This window comes from Aotus nancymaae, unplaced genomic scaffold, assembly GCF_030222135.1.
Source record: "Aotus nancymaae isolate 86718 unplaced genomic scaffold, 86718_ANA_hifiasm-v0.15.2.pri h1tg000010l, whole genome shotgun sequence".
In the NCBI taxonomy this organism is placed as follows: Eukaryota; Metazoa; Chordata; class Mammalia; order Primates; family Aotidae; genus Aotus; species Aotus nancymaae.
In genome coordinates, this window is record NW_026988421.1 from 30,354,567 (window position 1) to 30,372,442 (window position 17,876).

The 17,876-nt window shown below is 41.5% G+C and overlaps 1 protein-coding gene and 1 non-coding gene across 4 annotated transcripts in view; one reads left to right on the forward strand and one right to left on the reverse strand.

Moving 5' to 3' along the window:
* Window positions 1-17,876, forward strand: part of CWF19L1 (CWF19 like cell cycle control factor 1) — a 32,714-nt gene continuing 14,838 nt past the window's right edge. Inside the window, exons 1-7 of one of the 3 annotated variants that reach the window (XM_012439583.3) lie at window positions 1-108; window positions 6,213-6,297; window positions 7,237-7,315; window positions 7,901-8,002; window positions 11,924-12,138; window positions 14,626-14,744; window positions 16,877-16,961. In XM_012439583.3, coding sequence (XP_012295006.2) covers window positions 86-108; window positions 6,213-6,297; window positions 7,237-7,315; window positions 7,901-8,002; window positions 11,924-12,138; window positions 14,626-14,744; window positions 16,877-16,961 — 708 coding nt within the window. In that variant the 5' untranslated portion in view covers window positions 1-85. Of the gene's footprint in view, window positions 109-141; window positions 1,820-6,212; window positions 6,298-7,236; window positions 7,316-7,900; window positions 8,003-11,923; window positions 12,139-14,625; window positions 14,745-16,876; window positions 16,962-17,876 lie in introns of those variants that run through there. The other 2 variants (XM_012439584.3, XM_012439586.2) reach the window with 2 other exon arrangements.
* On the reverse strand, window positions 9,198-9,300 carry LOC135274066 (U6 spliceosomal RNA). Its single transcript, XR_010341879.1, has one exon. It is a non-coding gene; the product is annotated as a U6 spliceosomal RNA (small nuclear RNA).

Consider the following 17,876-nt stretch of genomic DNA (forward strand, 5'->3'; position numbering starts at 1 on the left):
TTGTTGCGCGGTCGCACTTTTCCGATGAGCGCGGATTCGCAGTCCCAGTTTTAGGTGGCAGTCACAACCCACACTATTCGGACAGATGGCACAGAAACCGCTGCGCCTGTGAGTGACCCTGGATGGAAGCCTCTCTCTCTGTGTCTCTCTCGTGTGTGTATATGTAGGTGTCGATCCGAGCGGGAGCCTTTCCCATGACAGGAAGGGAGAAGGAAAAGGCAGAGAGACACGGGGCTGCTGAGGAGCTTCGGTCACGTCTTTGCCTGGCCGGTGCTGAGCTCTTTTCCTTGTCCTTTTCGCCTCTGAGGGGGTTTCTCCTGACAACACTCGTTGGAGAGGCAGAAGCTCCCAGAGTTAGGCCTCCTCCATCTTAGGGGGCAGTCTTGGCCTCTGACACATCCTTTCCCCGTCGTTTATCCTGACCCCATTTATTCACCAAAGACTCTTAACCATCGGGGGCCCACTGATGGGCCCTGGACAGTGGTGGACAGAGAAGATAGGGACCCTTCCCTGACGCACGTTTTTTTTTTTTTGGTAAGGGGGGTGGTGAAGACAGGGCTTCATTCAGCGAATATTTATTGAAGAACTGCAGTGTGCTGGACATTGTGCTAGATGTTGCAACAGATGGAGTTCCTGTTTTAATGGGGCGTATAGTCTAGAGGGACGGATACTAAGGAATCCAGATAATGGCTGGGCACAGTGGCTCACGCCTGTAATCCCAGCACTTTGGGAGGCTGAGGTGGTCGGATCACTTGAGGTCAGGAGTTTGAGACCAGCCTTGCCAGCATGGTGGCACCCCATTTCTACTAATAATAAAAAAATTAGCCAGACGTGGTGACGTGTGCCTGTAATCCCATCTACTCGGGAGGCTGAGGCAGATCAATCGCTTGAACCCAGAGGCGGAGGTTGCACAGCGAGCCGAGATTGCACCACTGGACTCCAGCCTGGGTAACAGAGCGAGGGTCCGTCAAAAAAAAAGAAAAGAAAAAGAAAAAAGGAATCCAGTTAAATGTAAAGTTACCATAGTGATAGGGACAGGTGCCGCGGCTCACACCTATAATCCCAACGACTCGGGAGGCTGAGGCAGGAGGATCGCTTGAGTCTAGGGATTCAAGACCAGCTTGGGCAACATAGCAAGGCCCCATCTCTGCAAAAAAAAAAAAAAAAAAAAAAAAAAAAAATTACTCGGCATGGTGGTGCCAGCTAATTGGGAGACTGAAGTGGGAGGACCACCTGAGCCTGGGGAGGTCGAGGCTGTAGTGAACTGTGATCGCGTCACTGCTGTCCAGCCTGGGTGACAAATTGAAACCCTGTTTCAGAAAAAAATTGCAATAGTGGTAAATTTTAGGAAGAAAAGATTCTAGGTTCTGGGAGAGTGCATAAGAGGGGTATTTGGCTTAATGGTAGGAGTCAAGAAGACTTTTCAAGAAAGTTAGGATTGAGCCTTGGTAAATACAGTAATGCATTGCTTAACAGCAGGGTTATCTTCTGAAAAATGAGTTGTTAGGCAATTTCATCATTGTGCGAACATCCTTGAGTGTACTTACACAGACCTAGATGGTATGGCTTCCTGTACACCTAGGCTGTATGATATAACCTGTTGCTCCTAGGCTACAAAGCTGTACAGCATGTTACTGTGCTGAATACTGTAGGCAATTGTAACATAACAATGTTTTTTTATTTAATATAGAAAGGGTACAGTGAAAATACTGTATATAGGAAAAAATGGAAATACCGTATATAGAAAAAAAATGTGTAGGACACTTATCATGAATGGAGTTTGCCGAACTGAAAATTTCTCTGAGTGAGTCGGTAAGAGGTGAGTGAATATATTACTTTACACTGTTGTAGACTTTATGAGTACTGTACACTTCACCTATATTAAATTTATAGAAACATTATTAGTATTCAACAATAAACCTTAGTTTACTGTAGCTTTTACTTTATAAACTTTAAGTTTTTTTTAACCTTTTGACTTGTTATAAAACTTAGCTTAAGACACAAAACACATTGTACAGCTGTACAAAAATATTTTCTTTATATCCTTATTCTACAAGCTTTTTTCTATTAATTTTTTTTTTTATTTTACCTTTTAAACTTTTTTTTTTTTTTTTTTTTTGAGACAGGGTCTCACTGTTGCCCAGGCTGGAGTGCAGTTGTGTAATCATGACTTACTGCAACCTCAACCTCCTGGGCTCAAGTGATTCTCCCACCTCAGCCTCCTGAGTAGCTGGCACTAAGGCACAAGCCACCACACCTGGCTAATTTTTGTATTTTTTGTAGAGCTGTGGTGTTGCTATGTTACCCAGGCTGGTCTTGAACTCTTGGGCTCAAGTGAACCTCCTGCCTCAGCCTCCCAAAGTGCTGGGATTACAGGCATGAGCCACTGTGCCTGGCTTTAAACTTTTTTTGTTACAAACTAAGACACAAACACACACGTAAGTCTAGGCCTACACAGGATCAGGATCATCAGTATTACCAGCTTCCATCTCCATATCTTGTCCCACTGGAAGGGCTTCAGTAGTAATATGCATAAAGCTGTCGTCTCCTATGATAACAATGCCTGAGGCTCTTTTACAGTTAATTTTTTTTTCTTTCAATAAGTCGGAGTATACTTTAAAATAATAGTAAATAGTATAGCATAATAGCTGGGTGTGATGGCTCATGCCTGTAATCCCAGCACTTTGGGAGGCCGAGGCATGCAGATCATGAGGTCAGGAGTTTGAGACCAGCCTGGCCAACATGATGAAACCCTGTCTCTACTAAAAATACAAAAATTATCTATAGTCCCAGCTACTTGGGAGGCTGAGGCAGGAGAATCACTTGAACTCTGGATGTGGAGGTTACAGTGAGCTGAGATGGGCCACTGCACTCTAGCCTGGTGACAGAGCGAGACTCTGTCTCAAAAAAAAGTATATAGCATACTAAATATTGTATATAAACCAATTATTGTCAAGTATCTACTGTACATAACTGTATGTGCTATACTTTTTATAACCACCAGCCCAGTAGGTTTGTTATACCAGCATTACCACAAGCAAATGAGTAATATATTGCACTATGATTTTACGGATGGCTAGGAGGACATCACTAGGTGATAGGAATTTTTCAGTTTCATTATAATCTTAATGGGACCACTGTCATATATTTAGTCCTTTGTTGACCGAAACATTGTTATGTGGCACATAACTGTATTTTTGTCTTTAACTTAAAAAGGTTACCAAAATGTTTAAGAACACCTTGGCATGATTCAGTTTTCATTTTGGAAAGTAGTTCTGGCTGCAATGTGGAGAACAAATCAGAGCCAAAGCAGAGAACAGCTGGAATTAGGTAGAATGATGACAGAGGAAAAGTTTAGGGATTCAAGGTTTATTAAGGAAGTGAAATCAACAAGGTTTATGATGGTTTAATTGTGAGTAAAAAGGAGTTGGCCCTGTTGGGTCATAGGTTTCTATTTTTATTCAGTGGGATAGAGAACACTGGAAAAGGGCCCAGATGAGGAGATAAGGCATCTCATGATGTATAAACTGGACATTGGATCTCACAGAAACAGTGATAATTCCATGTGACAACTGTAATGGAAGAAATGCAGGATCATGTGGGAACACTCAAAATTGGTAACTGATAGGTACTAGAAGGCTTCCTGGAGGAGGTGGTGCTCAAAATATAAATAAAAGTGCTATTAGTTTATGACAGAGCTTGCTTTGAAATGCTGTGATATGGTTTTCTAAGGTTTTGAGAAGGGGATGACTTCTGAGCCAGCCAGGAAGGCTTCAGAAATGTGCTAAACCTTGAAGGATGGGAAAAACTTAGATTCAGGATGGGTAGGGTGGGACTATTAGGTAGTTACCTCCCCTAGGGAATGACAGAGGCAGAGAGTAATCAAATTCCAGTAGGTAAGGTTTCAGTTAAGAAAACTTGGAGAAAGCACTAGAAAGACGACCTGTCAGGGCCTGTGGAAAGCTGTGGTTCCATAGGCAGTGGAGAACCACTCAGTGTTTTTGAGGAAAGAACATTAAACTGATGACTAAATGTAGGATGCATAGGAAGAAGAGAAGGCATTAGATGAAATATAAACATATTCTCTACTTTGAATCTAATACTAGAGTCATTGTATTTGTCTCTGATTCTTCCTTTGCCATAACAGGACTCAGTTGTTCAGCCTTGCAGTTATCCTCTGTTCCTACTTCTCCCTCATTTCCCATCCTACTTCCCCACTCCAGTTTGTTTTCAGATTCTAAATTTTCATCTGTTTCTCTCCTCATCTTCATTAGTCATTGCCCTTCTTGTTGATATTTTTGCTTATAATCACCTGTTCCTCCAGACACCATTTTTTACTGTGACTAAAATGATCTTTCTAAAGCAGATAAGATTATGGTGCTGGCGTGGTGGTTTACGCCTGTAATCCCAGCACTTTGGAAGGCCGAGGTGGGCGGATCACCTGAAGTCAGGAGTTTTGAGAGCAGTCTGGCCAAGATGGTGAAACCCCATCTCTATTAAAAATAAAATATTAGCCAGGCATGGTTTTGGGCACCTGTAATCCTAGCTACTCAGGAGTCTGAGGCAGGAAAATCGCTTGAACCCAGGAGGCAGATGTTGCATTGAGCGAAGATTACACCATTGCACTCCAGCCTGGATGAGAGTGAGACTCCATCTCAAAAAAAAAGTATTATGTCACTATCCTGCTTGAAAATGTTTGGTGAGGCTGGACACAGTGGCTCATGCCTGTAATCCCAGCACTTTGGGAGACAGAGGTGGGCAGATGAGTTTGAGACCAGCCTGGGCAGCATGGTGAAACCTCATTTTTACTTAAAAAGAAAGAGAGAAGAGAGAGAGAGAAAGAGAGAGAGAGAGAGAAAGAAAGAGAAAGAAAGACAGAAAGGAAGAAAGAAAGAAAGAAAAAGCCAGGTGTGGTTGCACATGCCTGTGGTTCCAGCTAGTTGGGAGGCTGAGGTAGGAGGATCACTTGAGCCAGGGGGTGGGGGTTAGAGGCTCCAGTGAGCCGAGGTCATGCCACTGCAGTTTTACCTGAGTAACAGAGTGAGACCCTGTCTCAAAAATATATATATATGTGGCTGGGTGCGGTGGCTCATGCTTGTAATCCCAACACTTTGGGAGGTCAAGGTGGGTGGATCACCTGAGGTCAGGAGTTTGAGACGAGCTTAGCCAACATGGTGAAACTCTGTCTCTACTAAAAATACAAAAAATCAGCTGGGCGTGGTGGTGCATGCCTATAATCCCAGCTACTTGGGAGGCTGAGGCAGGAGAATCGCTTGAACTTGGGAGGTAGAGGTTGCAGTGAGCTGAGATTGCACCATTGCACTCCAGCCTGGGTAATAGAGTGAGACTTTGTCTCAAAAAAAAAAAAAAGGTGAGGTGGACAATAAAAGCACACCAGAAAGACACACTTAGAAAACAATACAATTTTAATGTTTCAAGATGAGTTAAAAGACATTAAGAAAATTATATGAGCCATGGAAAAACCATGTAAATCAGAATTAGAAAAACTCAGAAATGAGATGATAGTAAAAGTCACTTCACAATCTAGGGCCAGTTTACCTTACCAACATCAGCTCTTGCCGTTTTCTACCTCCTGCCCCATAATATGACACATACCTCCTGTGGTAGCCCTTTTCTTATAGATTTATAATGATTAGAGTGTCTTCCTTTCCTTGATTATAAACTCTTTGAGGCTTAAACCGAGTCTTCCTCCACCTTGTACTGCTAACATGCTCTTAGCATAGTTTACTTGGCATATTGTACTTCACGAATTGTAGGTATCCAGTACCTGTTTACCAAATGAATGACTGAAGCTCTGTAATAAGATAGTAAGAGTCAAAATGAAAAGGATAGAATGAATGTGAAAGGTGTTTGGAAAAAGGGATTGATGGGACTTGGTGACTGGATCAGGGATTTTTGATACTTGTTGACCATGTCAGCCATAGACATGTCCACAAAACTTAGGAATGAGGAGAAGAAGCTGGCTCAGTTGTGGAGTAAATGATAAGCTAAAATTTAGATATGGCGAGTGGGAGGCGTTGGTGAGACTCTCAGTAGATCTGCCCAGTGCACTGAACCTTGTAAGGTAACTGTAGAGAGACTAGATCATCTATCTATCTAATCCATCCAAAAGACTAGTATATAGGAAACCTGGCAGGCCCATTTGTTCCTGAATTGCTGTAATCTCAAATCTCTTATCTCTTTGTTTGCAGCTTGGCTTGTGGAGATGTTGAAGGAAAGTTTGATATTTTATTCAATAGAGTTCGAGCAATTCAGAAGAAAAGTGGAAACTTTGATGTAAGATGTTTGTTTTTACTGAATTTAATTTTACCTTTGTAGTCATAAATAAAAATAAAATTTGAGCTCCTTTAGGTCTTGATTGAATACATACTCATAACAAAAATGGTTAAATTGAGTTCCCTTCATGAGCATAGGAACTCAGGAGCTTCTGAGTGGTTGCGGCAGGGAGACCTATTTACTATTTACTATCGACCTTTATGTTTTTTGAAGTTGAATCTTGTTACTTTATCACTGTACAAAAAACTGAAAACAGACTAGCAACACTTCCCTAAGTGATTCTGATCCCCTAGGTTTGTGAGGCACGGATCTATTTTATGAATGTGGTGTGGGTTAAGTCAGATAACATATATGCCAGTGCTTCACAAGCTTAAGAGCCCTATATGAATGTTGTATATGGTTGCCAACTAGACTAAACTCCTAAGTGCAGAAGAGAGTATTCCAAGTATGAAGATAATTTGTTCATTGGGTTAAAGGTTGAGTAAAGACAACAGGCAGGAAATGTGTTTTTTATGCCCTGTATTTCTAAGTTTCTAATATTTTAAATTTTTTTGTTTCACATGGGGATTCTTTAAAGATCTATTTCTCTGTGACTGTATATTCCAGGGAAGGATATGTGGAGAGAGCTGTGAGTGGCAGAGTGGGACTGGGAATATTTGAGGAGCACTTGAATTCTAACTTGTTTTAAAAGTTTAGTTCCTTGACTCTCTCTTACCCATCTCTAACTTGAATTTGACAGCCAGAGAGCCAAAACTTAATAATTCATAGAATCAGTAACTATTACAACTGCTGCTAAAGAATTGTATATTGAAATCTGCAAATTCATTAAGAATAAAAAACTGATTTGAAACTATTAAATAACTAGTTGAATGTTACTATCAATTATGTACTGTTTGGTATTTTAAAATCTTATATATCTGTTTAAAAAACTCATTTTAGCTGCTGTTGTGTGTAGGAAATTTCTTTGGCTCCACCCCAGATGCTGAATGGGAGGAGTATAAGACTGGCATCAAGAAAGGTATAGAAATTATTTTTATTTAACATATGATTTCTAATAAAATTTCAAGGGCCACAGTTCTTTCTGAGTTGTTTTTCATTATTTAAGAATTTCCTGGCCAGGCGCTGTGGCTCACGCCTGTAATCCCAGCACTTTGGGAGGCCAAGGCAGGCGGATCACCTGAAGTCAGGAGTTTGAGACCAGCCTGGCCAATGTGATGCAACCCTGTCTCTACAAAAAATACAAAAATTAGCTGGGCGTGGTGGTGCGTGCCTGTAATCCCAGCTCCTCAGGAGACTGAGGGAGCAAAATTGCCTGAACCCGGGAGGTAGGGTTTACAGTGAGCCAAGATTGTGTCACTGCACTCGAGCTTGGGTGACAGAGCAAGGCTCTGTCCTCAAAAAGAAAAAAAAAGTCAAGCTACAAGGTTTTGTGTGGTATATCCTTAGTGGACAGCACTTCTGCATTTAGGATTGCTATGTGGGGAATGTGAATGCATGGACTATTTACTTTTGCTATAAGTATTTTTCTTCTATAGAGAAGCATTTCTCAAGTTCTGAAGCAGATCTGGTAACTATATGGTGTCATGTCTGTTTCCTTCACTAGCTCCTATTCAGACATATGTGCTTGGTGCTAATAACCAGGAAACAGTAAAATATTTCCAGGATGCTGATGGATGTGAATTAGCTGAAAACATTACTTATCTGGGTAAGCTGATATTTGTTGTATTTGGTTTTTTTTGTTGTTGTTTTTTTGAGATGGAGTCTTGCTCTATTGGCCAGGCTGGAGTACAGTGGTGCAATCTCAGCTCACTGCAACCTTCGCCTCCCATGTTCAAGTGATTCTCCTGCCTCAGCCTCCTGAATAGCTGGGATTACAGGCATGTGCTACCACCACGCCTGGCTAATTTTCAGTACTTTTAGTAGAGATGGGGTTTCACTGTGTGAGCCGGGATGGTCTTGATCTCCTGACCTCGTGATCTACCCTCTTTGGCCTCCCAGAGTGCTGGGATTACAGGTGTGAGCCCCTGTGCCTGTCTGATATTTGTTGTATTTGTAATGAACATAATATAGTGTTCTCAGGAATTAGTCTCCCAGAAAATTTTTGGCTAGATTTTTCGGTGTTGACAGCCTGAGATAATGGGGGTTGAAGGTTCTTTCCCAAAGTCTGTATATGTGCTGCGATGCCCTTAGGACAATGCCCACAGGATGGGGGCATTTTTCCTTTATTATCTCTACCACTTAGCCCCAATCTCGTTGTGTTCCCACAACCCAATACACACTTGTTTAGCCAACTAAAGAGATAAACTCGTCTACAGTATATGAAATACTTAAGGAATAAACTATGTTCAAATAAAGGAAAGGTCATGTATGTGGCCTTACCATACAATCTTGGTAGATATATACAGCTTACTTGTTGATTAGGCTCCCACCTAGTGATAGCTCTAGGTTTCACTCTAAGGTTTTGGCAACTCAAGTTTTTAATGCTATTCTTTTGGGTTTTTTACTCTTTTTTTTTTTTTTACTCTCCTTTTTCTGGTTCCAGGTACACTCTTCGGTTCCTGCTTAAAGTTATTTCCTCCACAACCCTCTCTATTGCTTTTAACTGGCTCTTTCAATGTCTGGCCATTTTCAAAACCACTCTTAAATTTTGCTTTTGTTCCCCACCTCACCACCCCACCACTTGCTGGTCCGCTGCTGCTTAGATCATTCAACTCATTTTTTTCTCTAGAAAGCTTCTGCATTTCCTTTGCTGTAAATGTCTCTCTCTCCTTCCCCATCATAGTTCATCTTGGCCTTAATCTCTGTTTGGCTATGGCCCTCATGTTAGCAGTCTTATTTTGCACTAATTCTATGGGGCTTCTTTAAGCAAAAATTGAAGGAAGGACTTTATTTGTCGTTGTTGTAATATGGAACTATTCATGAATTTGCATGTCATCCTCGTTTAGGTGCCCTGCTAATATTCTATCTTTCCAGTTTTGGTGTATGTGCTGCTGAAGTGAGCACTGTTTATTTTATTTATTTATTTATTTATTTTGAGATGGAGTTTTGCTCTTGTTAACCAGGCTAGAGTGCAATGGCGCGATCTCAGCTCACCGCAACCTCCGCCTCCTGGGTTCAAGCAATTCTCCTGCCTCAGCCTCCCGAGTAGCTGGTACTACAGGCGCGCGCCACCATGCCCCGCTAATTTTTGTATTTTTAGTAGAGACGGGGTTTCACCTGGTTGACCAGGATGGCCTCGATCTCTTGACCTTGTGATCCAGCCACCTCGGCCTCCCAAAGTGCTGGGATTATAGGCGTGAGCCACCGCGCCCAGCCTATTTTTATTTTTATTATTTTTTTTGAGACGGAGTTTTGCTCTTGTTGCCCAGGCTGGAGTGCAATGGCACAATCTCAGCTCACTGCAACCTCCGCCTCCCGGGTTCAAGTGATTCTCCTGCCTCAGCCTCCTGAGTAGCTGGGATTACAGGCATGTGCCACCACGCCTGGCTAATTTTTTGTATTTTTAATAGAGACAGGGTTTCTCCAGACTGGTCTCGAACTCCCAACCTCAGGTGATCCGCCTTCCTCAGCCTCCCAAAGTGCTGGGATTACAGGCATGAGCCACCGCACTTGGCCTGTTTTTTATTTTGACTACAGGTGTGAGATACACATTTTGAAATTCTGTTGTAGATTTTAACATGGGCCTGACTTACGGCAGTTCTTGGTATAATTTTTAGATTTGGATTAAGGGCATTACTGTAGATATTTGGCAGCCATTTTACTATGTAAATTTAGTGTTAGGAGTAGAAAGAGCAGCTGAGGTACTTGGGTTATTTCTGTGAAATAGATTTTTTGGATCCAGTAGGAGGATCAAGCAATGAACTTGGTAGTGAACATGAGATGGTGAGCTTGAAGTACTGGTAGGACATTCAACATATAGTTGGAAGTGAGAGTTCTTTTTTTCTTGAGATGGAGTTTTTCCCCAGTTGGATTGCAATGGCACAGTCTCTGCTCACTGCAGTGTCTGCCTCCTGGGTTCAAGCGATTCTCCTACCTCAGCCTTCCGAGTAGCTGGGATTATAGGTGTGTGCCACCATGCCTGGCTAATTTTGTATTTTTTAGTAGAGACAGGGTTTCACCATGTTGTTCAGGCTGGTCTCAGACTCCTGACCTCACGTGATCCAACTGCCTTGGCCTACCAAAGTGCTGGGATTACAGGCATGAGCCACCTTACCCAGCCTGAGAGTTCTTTCTAGAGTATCAATGTTGAGAGTATAGACTTTGGGGAGTTGGTCCCATAATGATGAAAAACAGAGCTGAGAAGAGGATCAAATTATTAAGGAAGAAATACAATCAGAAGGGAAGCAGGTAGATGATAGTACCTTGGTAGGTGGGGATGGGATGGTATATCTTCACCTAGGGAGTAGGTAAAGAGACATAAAAGTACTTAGAGTACTGTTTGAGAGGTAAAGATATTGTCAACTTCATAGAATCTAAGTGAAGAGAACATAGTTTCAGGAGAACATGGGCATATATAGAGTGACCTTTAAGAGAGTGATAGGAGAGGGAAACTGATTGCAGTGGGTTGAGGAACTAATTAAGAGGTAAAGTAGGCCGGGCACAGTGGCTTATGCCTCTAATCCCAGCACTTTGGGAGGCCAGGGTGGGCGGATCACAAGGTCAAGAGATCAAGACCATACTGGCCAACATGGTGAAACCCCGTCTCTGCTAAAAATACAAAAATTTGCTGGGCATGGTGGCGCATGCCTGTAGTCCCAGCTACTCGGGAGGCTGAGGCAGGAGAATTGCTTAAACCTGGGAGGCAGAGGTTGCAGTGAGCCGAGATTGTGCCACTGCACTCCAGCCTGGCGACAGAGTGAGACTCTGTCTCAAAAAAAACAAAACAAACAAAAAAGAAGTAAAGTACTTAGCATCGACTACTCTTCAGAAATTCAAAACTAAAGAGGAGGAAGTTTCTTAGTATGTGTATTCATTTTGGATGGCTGAGCATGTTTTCTTCTGAACAGAGAGAGCCAGCTAAGGAGACTCAATAGATGAAAGGGAGGTGAAAATTGATGGAGCGAGGTCTTGGAGGCAACAGGAGGGATTGGAAACAAGGCCACAAGCCAGGAATAACCCTAGAAGAGAATAGAGTCTCTAATTTTTCCTAAACACTTGCTCTTTCCAAATGTTTTCTTTCACTTGAAAGTTGCTGCCTGCCGAAAGAATGCATCTTTTCTAGACTGTAGCTTCCTTTGAACTGTATTTTTCTTCTCATTGCTTTTTCCTGTGTCCAGATGTCTGGGTTTAAGTCCATGTAGAGTTTTCTCTAGAAGGCAGAAAGCCTTTTTCCTTATCTTCTCTTCCCGAGTTTTTCCAGTAATATTGTAAGGCACCTTGCATAAACAGACTGGCCCATGGGCTCCAGCAGCCTCCATGTAGGGCTGTTCATACTTATTGAACAGGAATACTGTTGTAGCTGTTCACCATTGATACCTAGCAACCAGAAGGGAGCTGCCGGAGAGTTTACACTTAAGACATGTAAAATGGCAGGGACATAGGAGATTCATGGGAGATTCATCCCCATATTGATGGCTTTTCATTCTGCAGTTTTGACTAAAATTTGTTCATTTTATTTTGAACCCAGGTCGTAAAGGTATCTTCACCGGAAGCTCGGGGCTGCAGATTGTGTACCTCAGTGGGACAGAGTCCTTAAATGAGCCAGTACCAGGTTATAGTTTTAGTCCCAAGGATGTGTCTTCTCTGAGAATGATGCTGTGTACAACCTCCCAGTTTAAGGGTGTTGATATCTTGCTCACATCCCCATGGCCCAAGTATGTGGGGAACTTTGGGAATTCTTCTGTGAGTAGAGCTTGTTTAGTTGAAATTTCTAAAAGCAAATTGCATTGGCTTAAGTTGGGCCTTTTTTCTTTTCCTGTTTATAATGAGTATTTTAGCTCTTGGGTACCTTTCATTAGAAAAAGTCTTTTGTGAAAATTTTCAGGATTCTAAAAGCTGTATCAACTGACCAAATTAAAAGTTAATTTCATAAAAGTATGATTCATAGATGAGACTGCTGAAATCTTAATTATCAATGAATTTTTTATTATCTGCTTCAAATGCCCTTTTCTAAGCCTCTTAATGTTTTGTGGCTTCACTAATTTTTTTTTTTTTTTTTTTTTTGAGACAGTCTTACTCTGGCACCCAGACTGGAGTGCAGTGGTGCAATCTCAGCTCACTCCAACCTCCTCCTCCTGGGTTCAAGCGATTCTCCGGCCTCAGCCTCCTGAGTAGCTGAGATTACAGGCATGTACCACCACACCTAATTTTTTTGTATTTTTAGTAGAGATTGGGTTTCACCATGTTGGCCAGGCTGGTCTCGAACTCCTGACCTCAAGTGATCCGCCCACCTCAGCCTCCTAAAATGCTGAAATTACAGGCATGAGCCACTGCGCTGACCTAATTTTTGTATTTTTAATAGAGAAGTGGTTGCCCAGGCTGGTCTTGAACTCCTGGGCTCAAGTGATCCACCTGCCTTGGCTTCCCAAAGTGCTGGGATTACAGGTGTGAGCCACCATGCCTGGCCAGATTTTAATTTTTTATGAGTAATCTTGAAATGGATGGTACACCAGGAGTGACAACTATCATGGGGGGTTAAATACTACACCAGTTGGTGGAAGTAAGCCTAAGGAAGATTTTGAAAAGATTCTGTGTGACGGCAGAAAGCATTGGCTGAGCTTCATTGAAGGGAAATGTAAGAATGCATTTGAGGACAGATCTCCATGGATGGATTCAGGATTATCAGTGATGATCCAGAAGTGGAGCCTGTATACCACCCACTGCCAGCTTCATCACCATGTGTCCATGACCAGAAAGGCCAACAGGATACCAGACATTGTCAAGGAGGATGTTGAAAGGAAAACGGTCAAGGCTGTCTTCCTTTTTGACAAATCTGTGGTTGCTCTTTATCTAGAATACAAAGGGTAGTGCTGGTTGGAGCACAAGGATATAGCAAAGCTAGGGAAGATCCAGAGAAGGACTGCTAGAGTGATGAAGGCAGAGAGAAAGACACATGTGATGCTCTGTAAGGAAGGATGAGCAGAAAGACACATGTGATGCTCTGTAAGGAAGGATGAGCAGAAAGACACATGTGATGCTCTGTAATGATGAATAAGAAAATGAGGCCCCTTCATTTTGCAGGGAGCTAAAAATTGATTTTGATCAAGGCTTATAAATAACCACACAGTATCTTTATGGAGGAGAAAAGTATGGTTCACCAGTCCCTAAGATGCTAGGACTGACCTCAGAGCTAATTCCCTGCCCTTCAGTAGAAACCTGAAGAAAACAAGCATAAGACAAAAGGAAATTCCTGCTTTACTTAGTGGAAAACAAACTTTGTTAGCTTATTTCCAAGTAATACCTTCTCTTAGAATAGAGTTCATAAATAATGTTATAGGTGAGAGATCACATAATTGGTTGTTAATAGAATCTGGGGGATGTTCTGGGAACAAGAATAGCTTTGGGCAAACTTTATGTTACTTAAGAAGGGTTTGGTTGTGCCCTTCCTCAAACTGCCACTTCCTTGACAGAAGCAAAGTAAAGGGTTATATGCTCATGTGACGAAGTCCTTGAATATTCTATGCCAGATATATTCTGTGGATCCTAGGAGCCCTGAGGCCCAGCTTTTCATTTTGATTTTCTGCATTGACTATGACTATCTGTACCTGTGAACTACAGATGCACTACAAAACAAACTAGAGGCCAGGCGCAGTGGCTCACACCAGTAATCCCAACACTCTGGGAGGCCGAGGCAGGCGGATCATGAGGTCAGGAGTTTGAGATCAGCTTAGCCAACATGGTAAAACCCCATTTCTACTAAAAATACAAAAATTAGCTGAGCGTGGTGGCATGTGCCTGTAATCCCAGCTACTAGGGAGGCTGAGGCAGGAGAATTGCTTGAACCCAAGAGGTGGAGGTTGCAGGGAGCTGAGATTGTGCCACTGCACTCCAGCCTGGGCGACAGAGCAAGACTAGAAGCAAGACTAGAAGCCCAGTCTGTGGGGTTCAGAAGGAGAGCTTACTTTTCCAAAAAAGGTTTTAATAATTTATGTTTTGGGTATTGATGTGGAGGAGTTATGTCCTCCAACAGTTGGAGGAATTTCTACATTCATAATAATTCAGCCCCCTTGTTTGTTAGATTTTTCTCCGATTGCCATATGTATGCAATTCAATGTGCAGTTCTGCCCACATTTGTATTCATGTATAAATTTCAAAGACATTTCAAAATGTCTTATTTTCATTTCTTGATAACTTTTGGTCTGTGTGGATGACTAAGTTTTTGTTTACTAGGGAGAAGTGGATACCAAAAAATGTGGTTCTGCTTTGGTTTCCAGTCTTGCCACAGGCTTGAAACCAAGATATCATTTCGCTGCTTTGGAAAAGACCTATTATGAGAGGCTTCCATATCGGTGAGTAGCATTTTATTCTTTTTGGCTTTTTGAAGAATTTGCCTTGGATCTTCTGTGTAAACTTCTCTTGTTTGTTTTTAACCATACAACATCTTGGCTCCATTTGGTTACTCAGACACTGAAATAAGTGACTCTCAAGTCATTCATCATCTCTGAGTTTGTTCCCTAATTTGAAATCACTTTGGAAATCCGTCAGTTTCAAAATCAAGAACTTGTATCAGTTTTTTCCTTTTCAGGGCCCGGCTTGGTGGTGTGTGCCTGTAGTTCCAACTACTTGGAAGGCTGAGCCAGGAGTTCTAGGCTATACTCTGCAATGACTACACCTGTGAATAGCCACTGCACTCTAGCCTGGGCAACATAGGGAGCCCCATTTCTTTAAAACATTTTTTTACCACAGATAAACATGAGATAATGCATATGTTAATTAGCTTGATTTAGCCATCCCACAAAACAGCATGTTGTATACCATAAAATTATACAATTTTTAGTTATCAATTAAAAATAAATGAGAAAGAAAAAGAAAATTTTTTAGTTTGTACTCAGAAGTAGAGTTTTTATTGATTTTAATTATTAATTTCTAATTTTTGTGGGTACATAGTAGGCATACAGAGGTAGAGTTCTTAAAGGATATATTGCCAAGATAAGCAGTACAAGTAAGAGAGTTAAGTAAACTCAGAATTATCTTCACTGATAAAGGGCATGGATTATCCCTAAAGTAACTTCCTTCCCTTCTTTTTTATAAAAGTAATATATTACTTGTTGCGAGTTCAAAAAATGTAAGTGAGCAAGAAGAGAATACCCCCTGTACCATAATTTCACAGCCTAATGCAGAATCATAGGTAATACAGGTTTTTCTGTTAAATCTCTATATATGCATTCCAGAAAAATCTCTCATTCTCTAAGAATATACTGCAAAAACAGAAATTTTGGGAATAAGCTACTCAAAACCTATACAGTTATTAAGAATCCGAATGCAGTTTTTCATAGAACATTGGCCAATAGGCATATAAAAAGATCTCATATCATTAGCCATTATGGTAATGCAAATCAAAATCACAATGATATACTACTTCATACCCACTAGGATGGCTATAGTCAGAAAGGAAAATAGATAATAACAAGTGTTGGCAAGGATGTGGAGGAATTGGAACCCTCACACATTGCTGGTAAGAATGTAAAATGGTGCAGCCACTTTGGAAAACTGTTTAGCAGTTTCCAAAGAGTAACCAGCATGGTAATGGCAATTTCACTCCTGTCCCAAGATTAGTGAAAACACATGTCCACACAAAAACTTTTACATAAATCATCATAACAGCATTATTCATAATAGCTCAAAAGTGCAGACAACCCAAATGTCCATCACATGACAAATAGATAAATTAAAAGTGGTATATCCGTATGATGAAATGGTATTTGGTAAGGAAAAGCAATGAAGTACTGATATGTGCTATGATGTGGTTGAACCTTGAAAACTTTATGTTAAGTGAATGAAGCCAGACACAAAGGACCACATTTTTTTTGAGACAAGATCTCATTCTGTCGCCTAGGCTGGAGTGCTGAGGTGTGATCACGGCCCACTGCAGCCTCAGCCTCATGGGCTCAAGTGATTCTCCTACCTCATCCTCCCGAGTAGTTGGGGCTATAGGTGTGCACCACTATGCCCAGTTAATTAAAAAATTGTTTTGTAGTGATAGAGTTTCACTGTATTGCCCAGGCTGGTCTCAAACTCCTGGGCTCAAGTATTCCTCCTGCCTTAGCCTCCCAAAGTGCCCGGCCTATTTTAGCTTTTTATTACATCAAAGAAGAGTCAGTAGTAAAATGAACCCTCATGTGCCCATCACTTAGCTTCAGTTGTTATCAGCATTTTGCCAATTTTACAATTCTTTTAAAGCCAAAAGTTGGGGAGTTTTGATGCTTTCTGAATAATCACATTTCTTCCTAAAACAGCCTTGTGAGGTAGGGATTGTTGCCCTACCAGGTGGACAGATAGTAACTTATCTGAAATCATTTGACTTGTGGTGATGAACTGAGGACCTTTGCTCTTTTTATGGCCCCATGGAGTCCACATATTTTGTCATTGCAAATCAAAAGTAAAAGTGTTGGTAATTTTTTGTCTCTCAAATATGTTCTAGAAACCATATTGTTCTACAGGAAAATGCACAGCATGCCACCCGGTTTATAGCTCTGGCAAATGTTGGAAATCCAGAAAAGAAAAAGGTAAAGATTTACCTATTTGGTGGAAGGTTGATATTCATGGTCTACCTGATAAATGTTTCTCTTGCCCAGTTGAGCATTCAGATCTTCTCTTCTCCCTGACTGCAAGGTCCCAGCAGCTTTGGTGACTCCTTTATAAAGATATGGTAATGAAAGGTCAAGTCTCTCTGGATCTTTTTGAGGAGAGTTTAAAGAAGGGTTTGGGAAAATAGGCCCAGAGGAATAAAGGCAAAATATCAAATGAACAGTGTTCCTTTACTTCCACATCTGTGTTGTCTCTATGGATATTTGTGCATTTGCCCTCAGATGCTTGCTTGCTTCTTTTAGCAACTTCATTTAGTTGAAATAAAAAACCTCCGAAGAGCTGGGCATAGTGGCCCACACCTGTAATCCCAGCACTTTGGGAGGCTAAGGTGGGCAGATCGCTTGAGGCCAGGAGTTCGAGACCAGCCTGGCCAACATGGTGAAACCCGATCTCATTAAAAAATAAATTGGCCAGGTGTGGTGGGGGACACCTGTAATCCTAGCTACTCGGGAGGCTGAGACAGGAGAATTGCTTGAACCTGGGAGGTGGAGACTCCAGTGAGCCGAGATCGGGCCACTACACTCCAGCCTGGGTGACAAAAGGAGACTCTGTCTCGGGAAACAAAAAACAAAAAACCTAGAGGACTTATCTAAGCCCTCCTCGGCTGAGGGAAATCTTAATGATAACTGAAATCTATCTTTGCATTGGAAAACAGTGCAGTTGATGAAAGAACATACCAGAAAAGTAGGTTGTTTTTCTCACTTCTTTGAGAGCATTTCTGATTTCCCAGGGCCAAAACAAACCTGTTGTGGATTGAGACAGCTAAAATTAGAACAATTAATAAAGTGGGAAAATAGGCAGATAAATAGTCTGAAGATTATTCCACTATCACA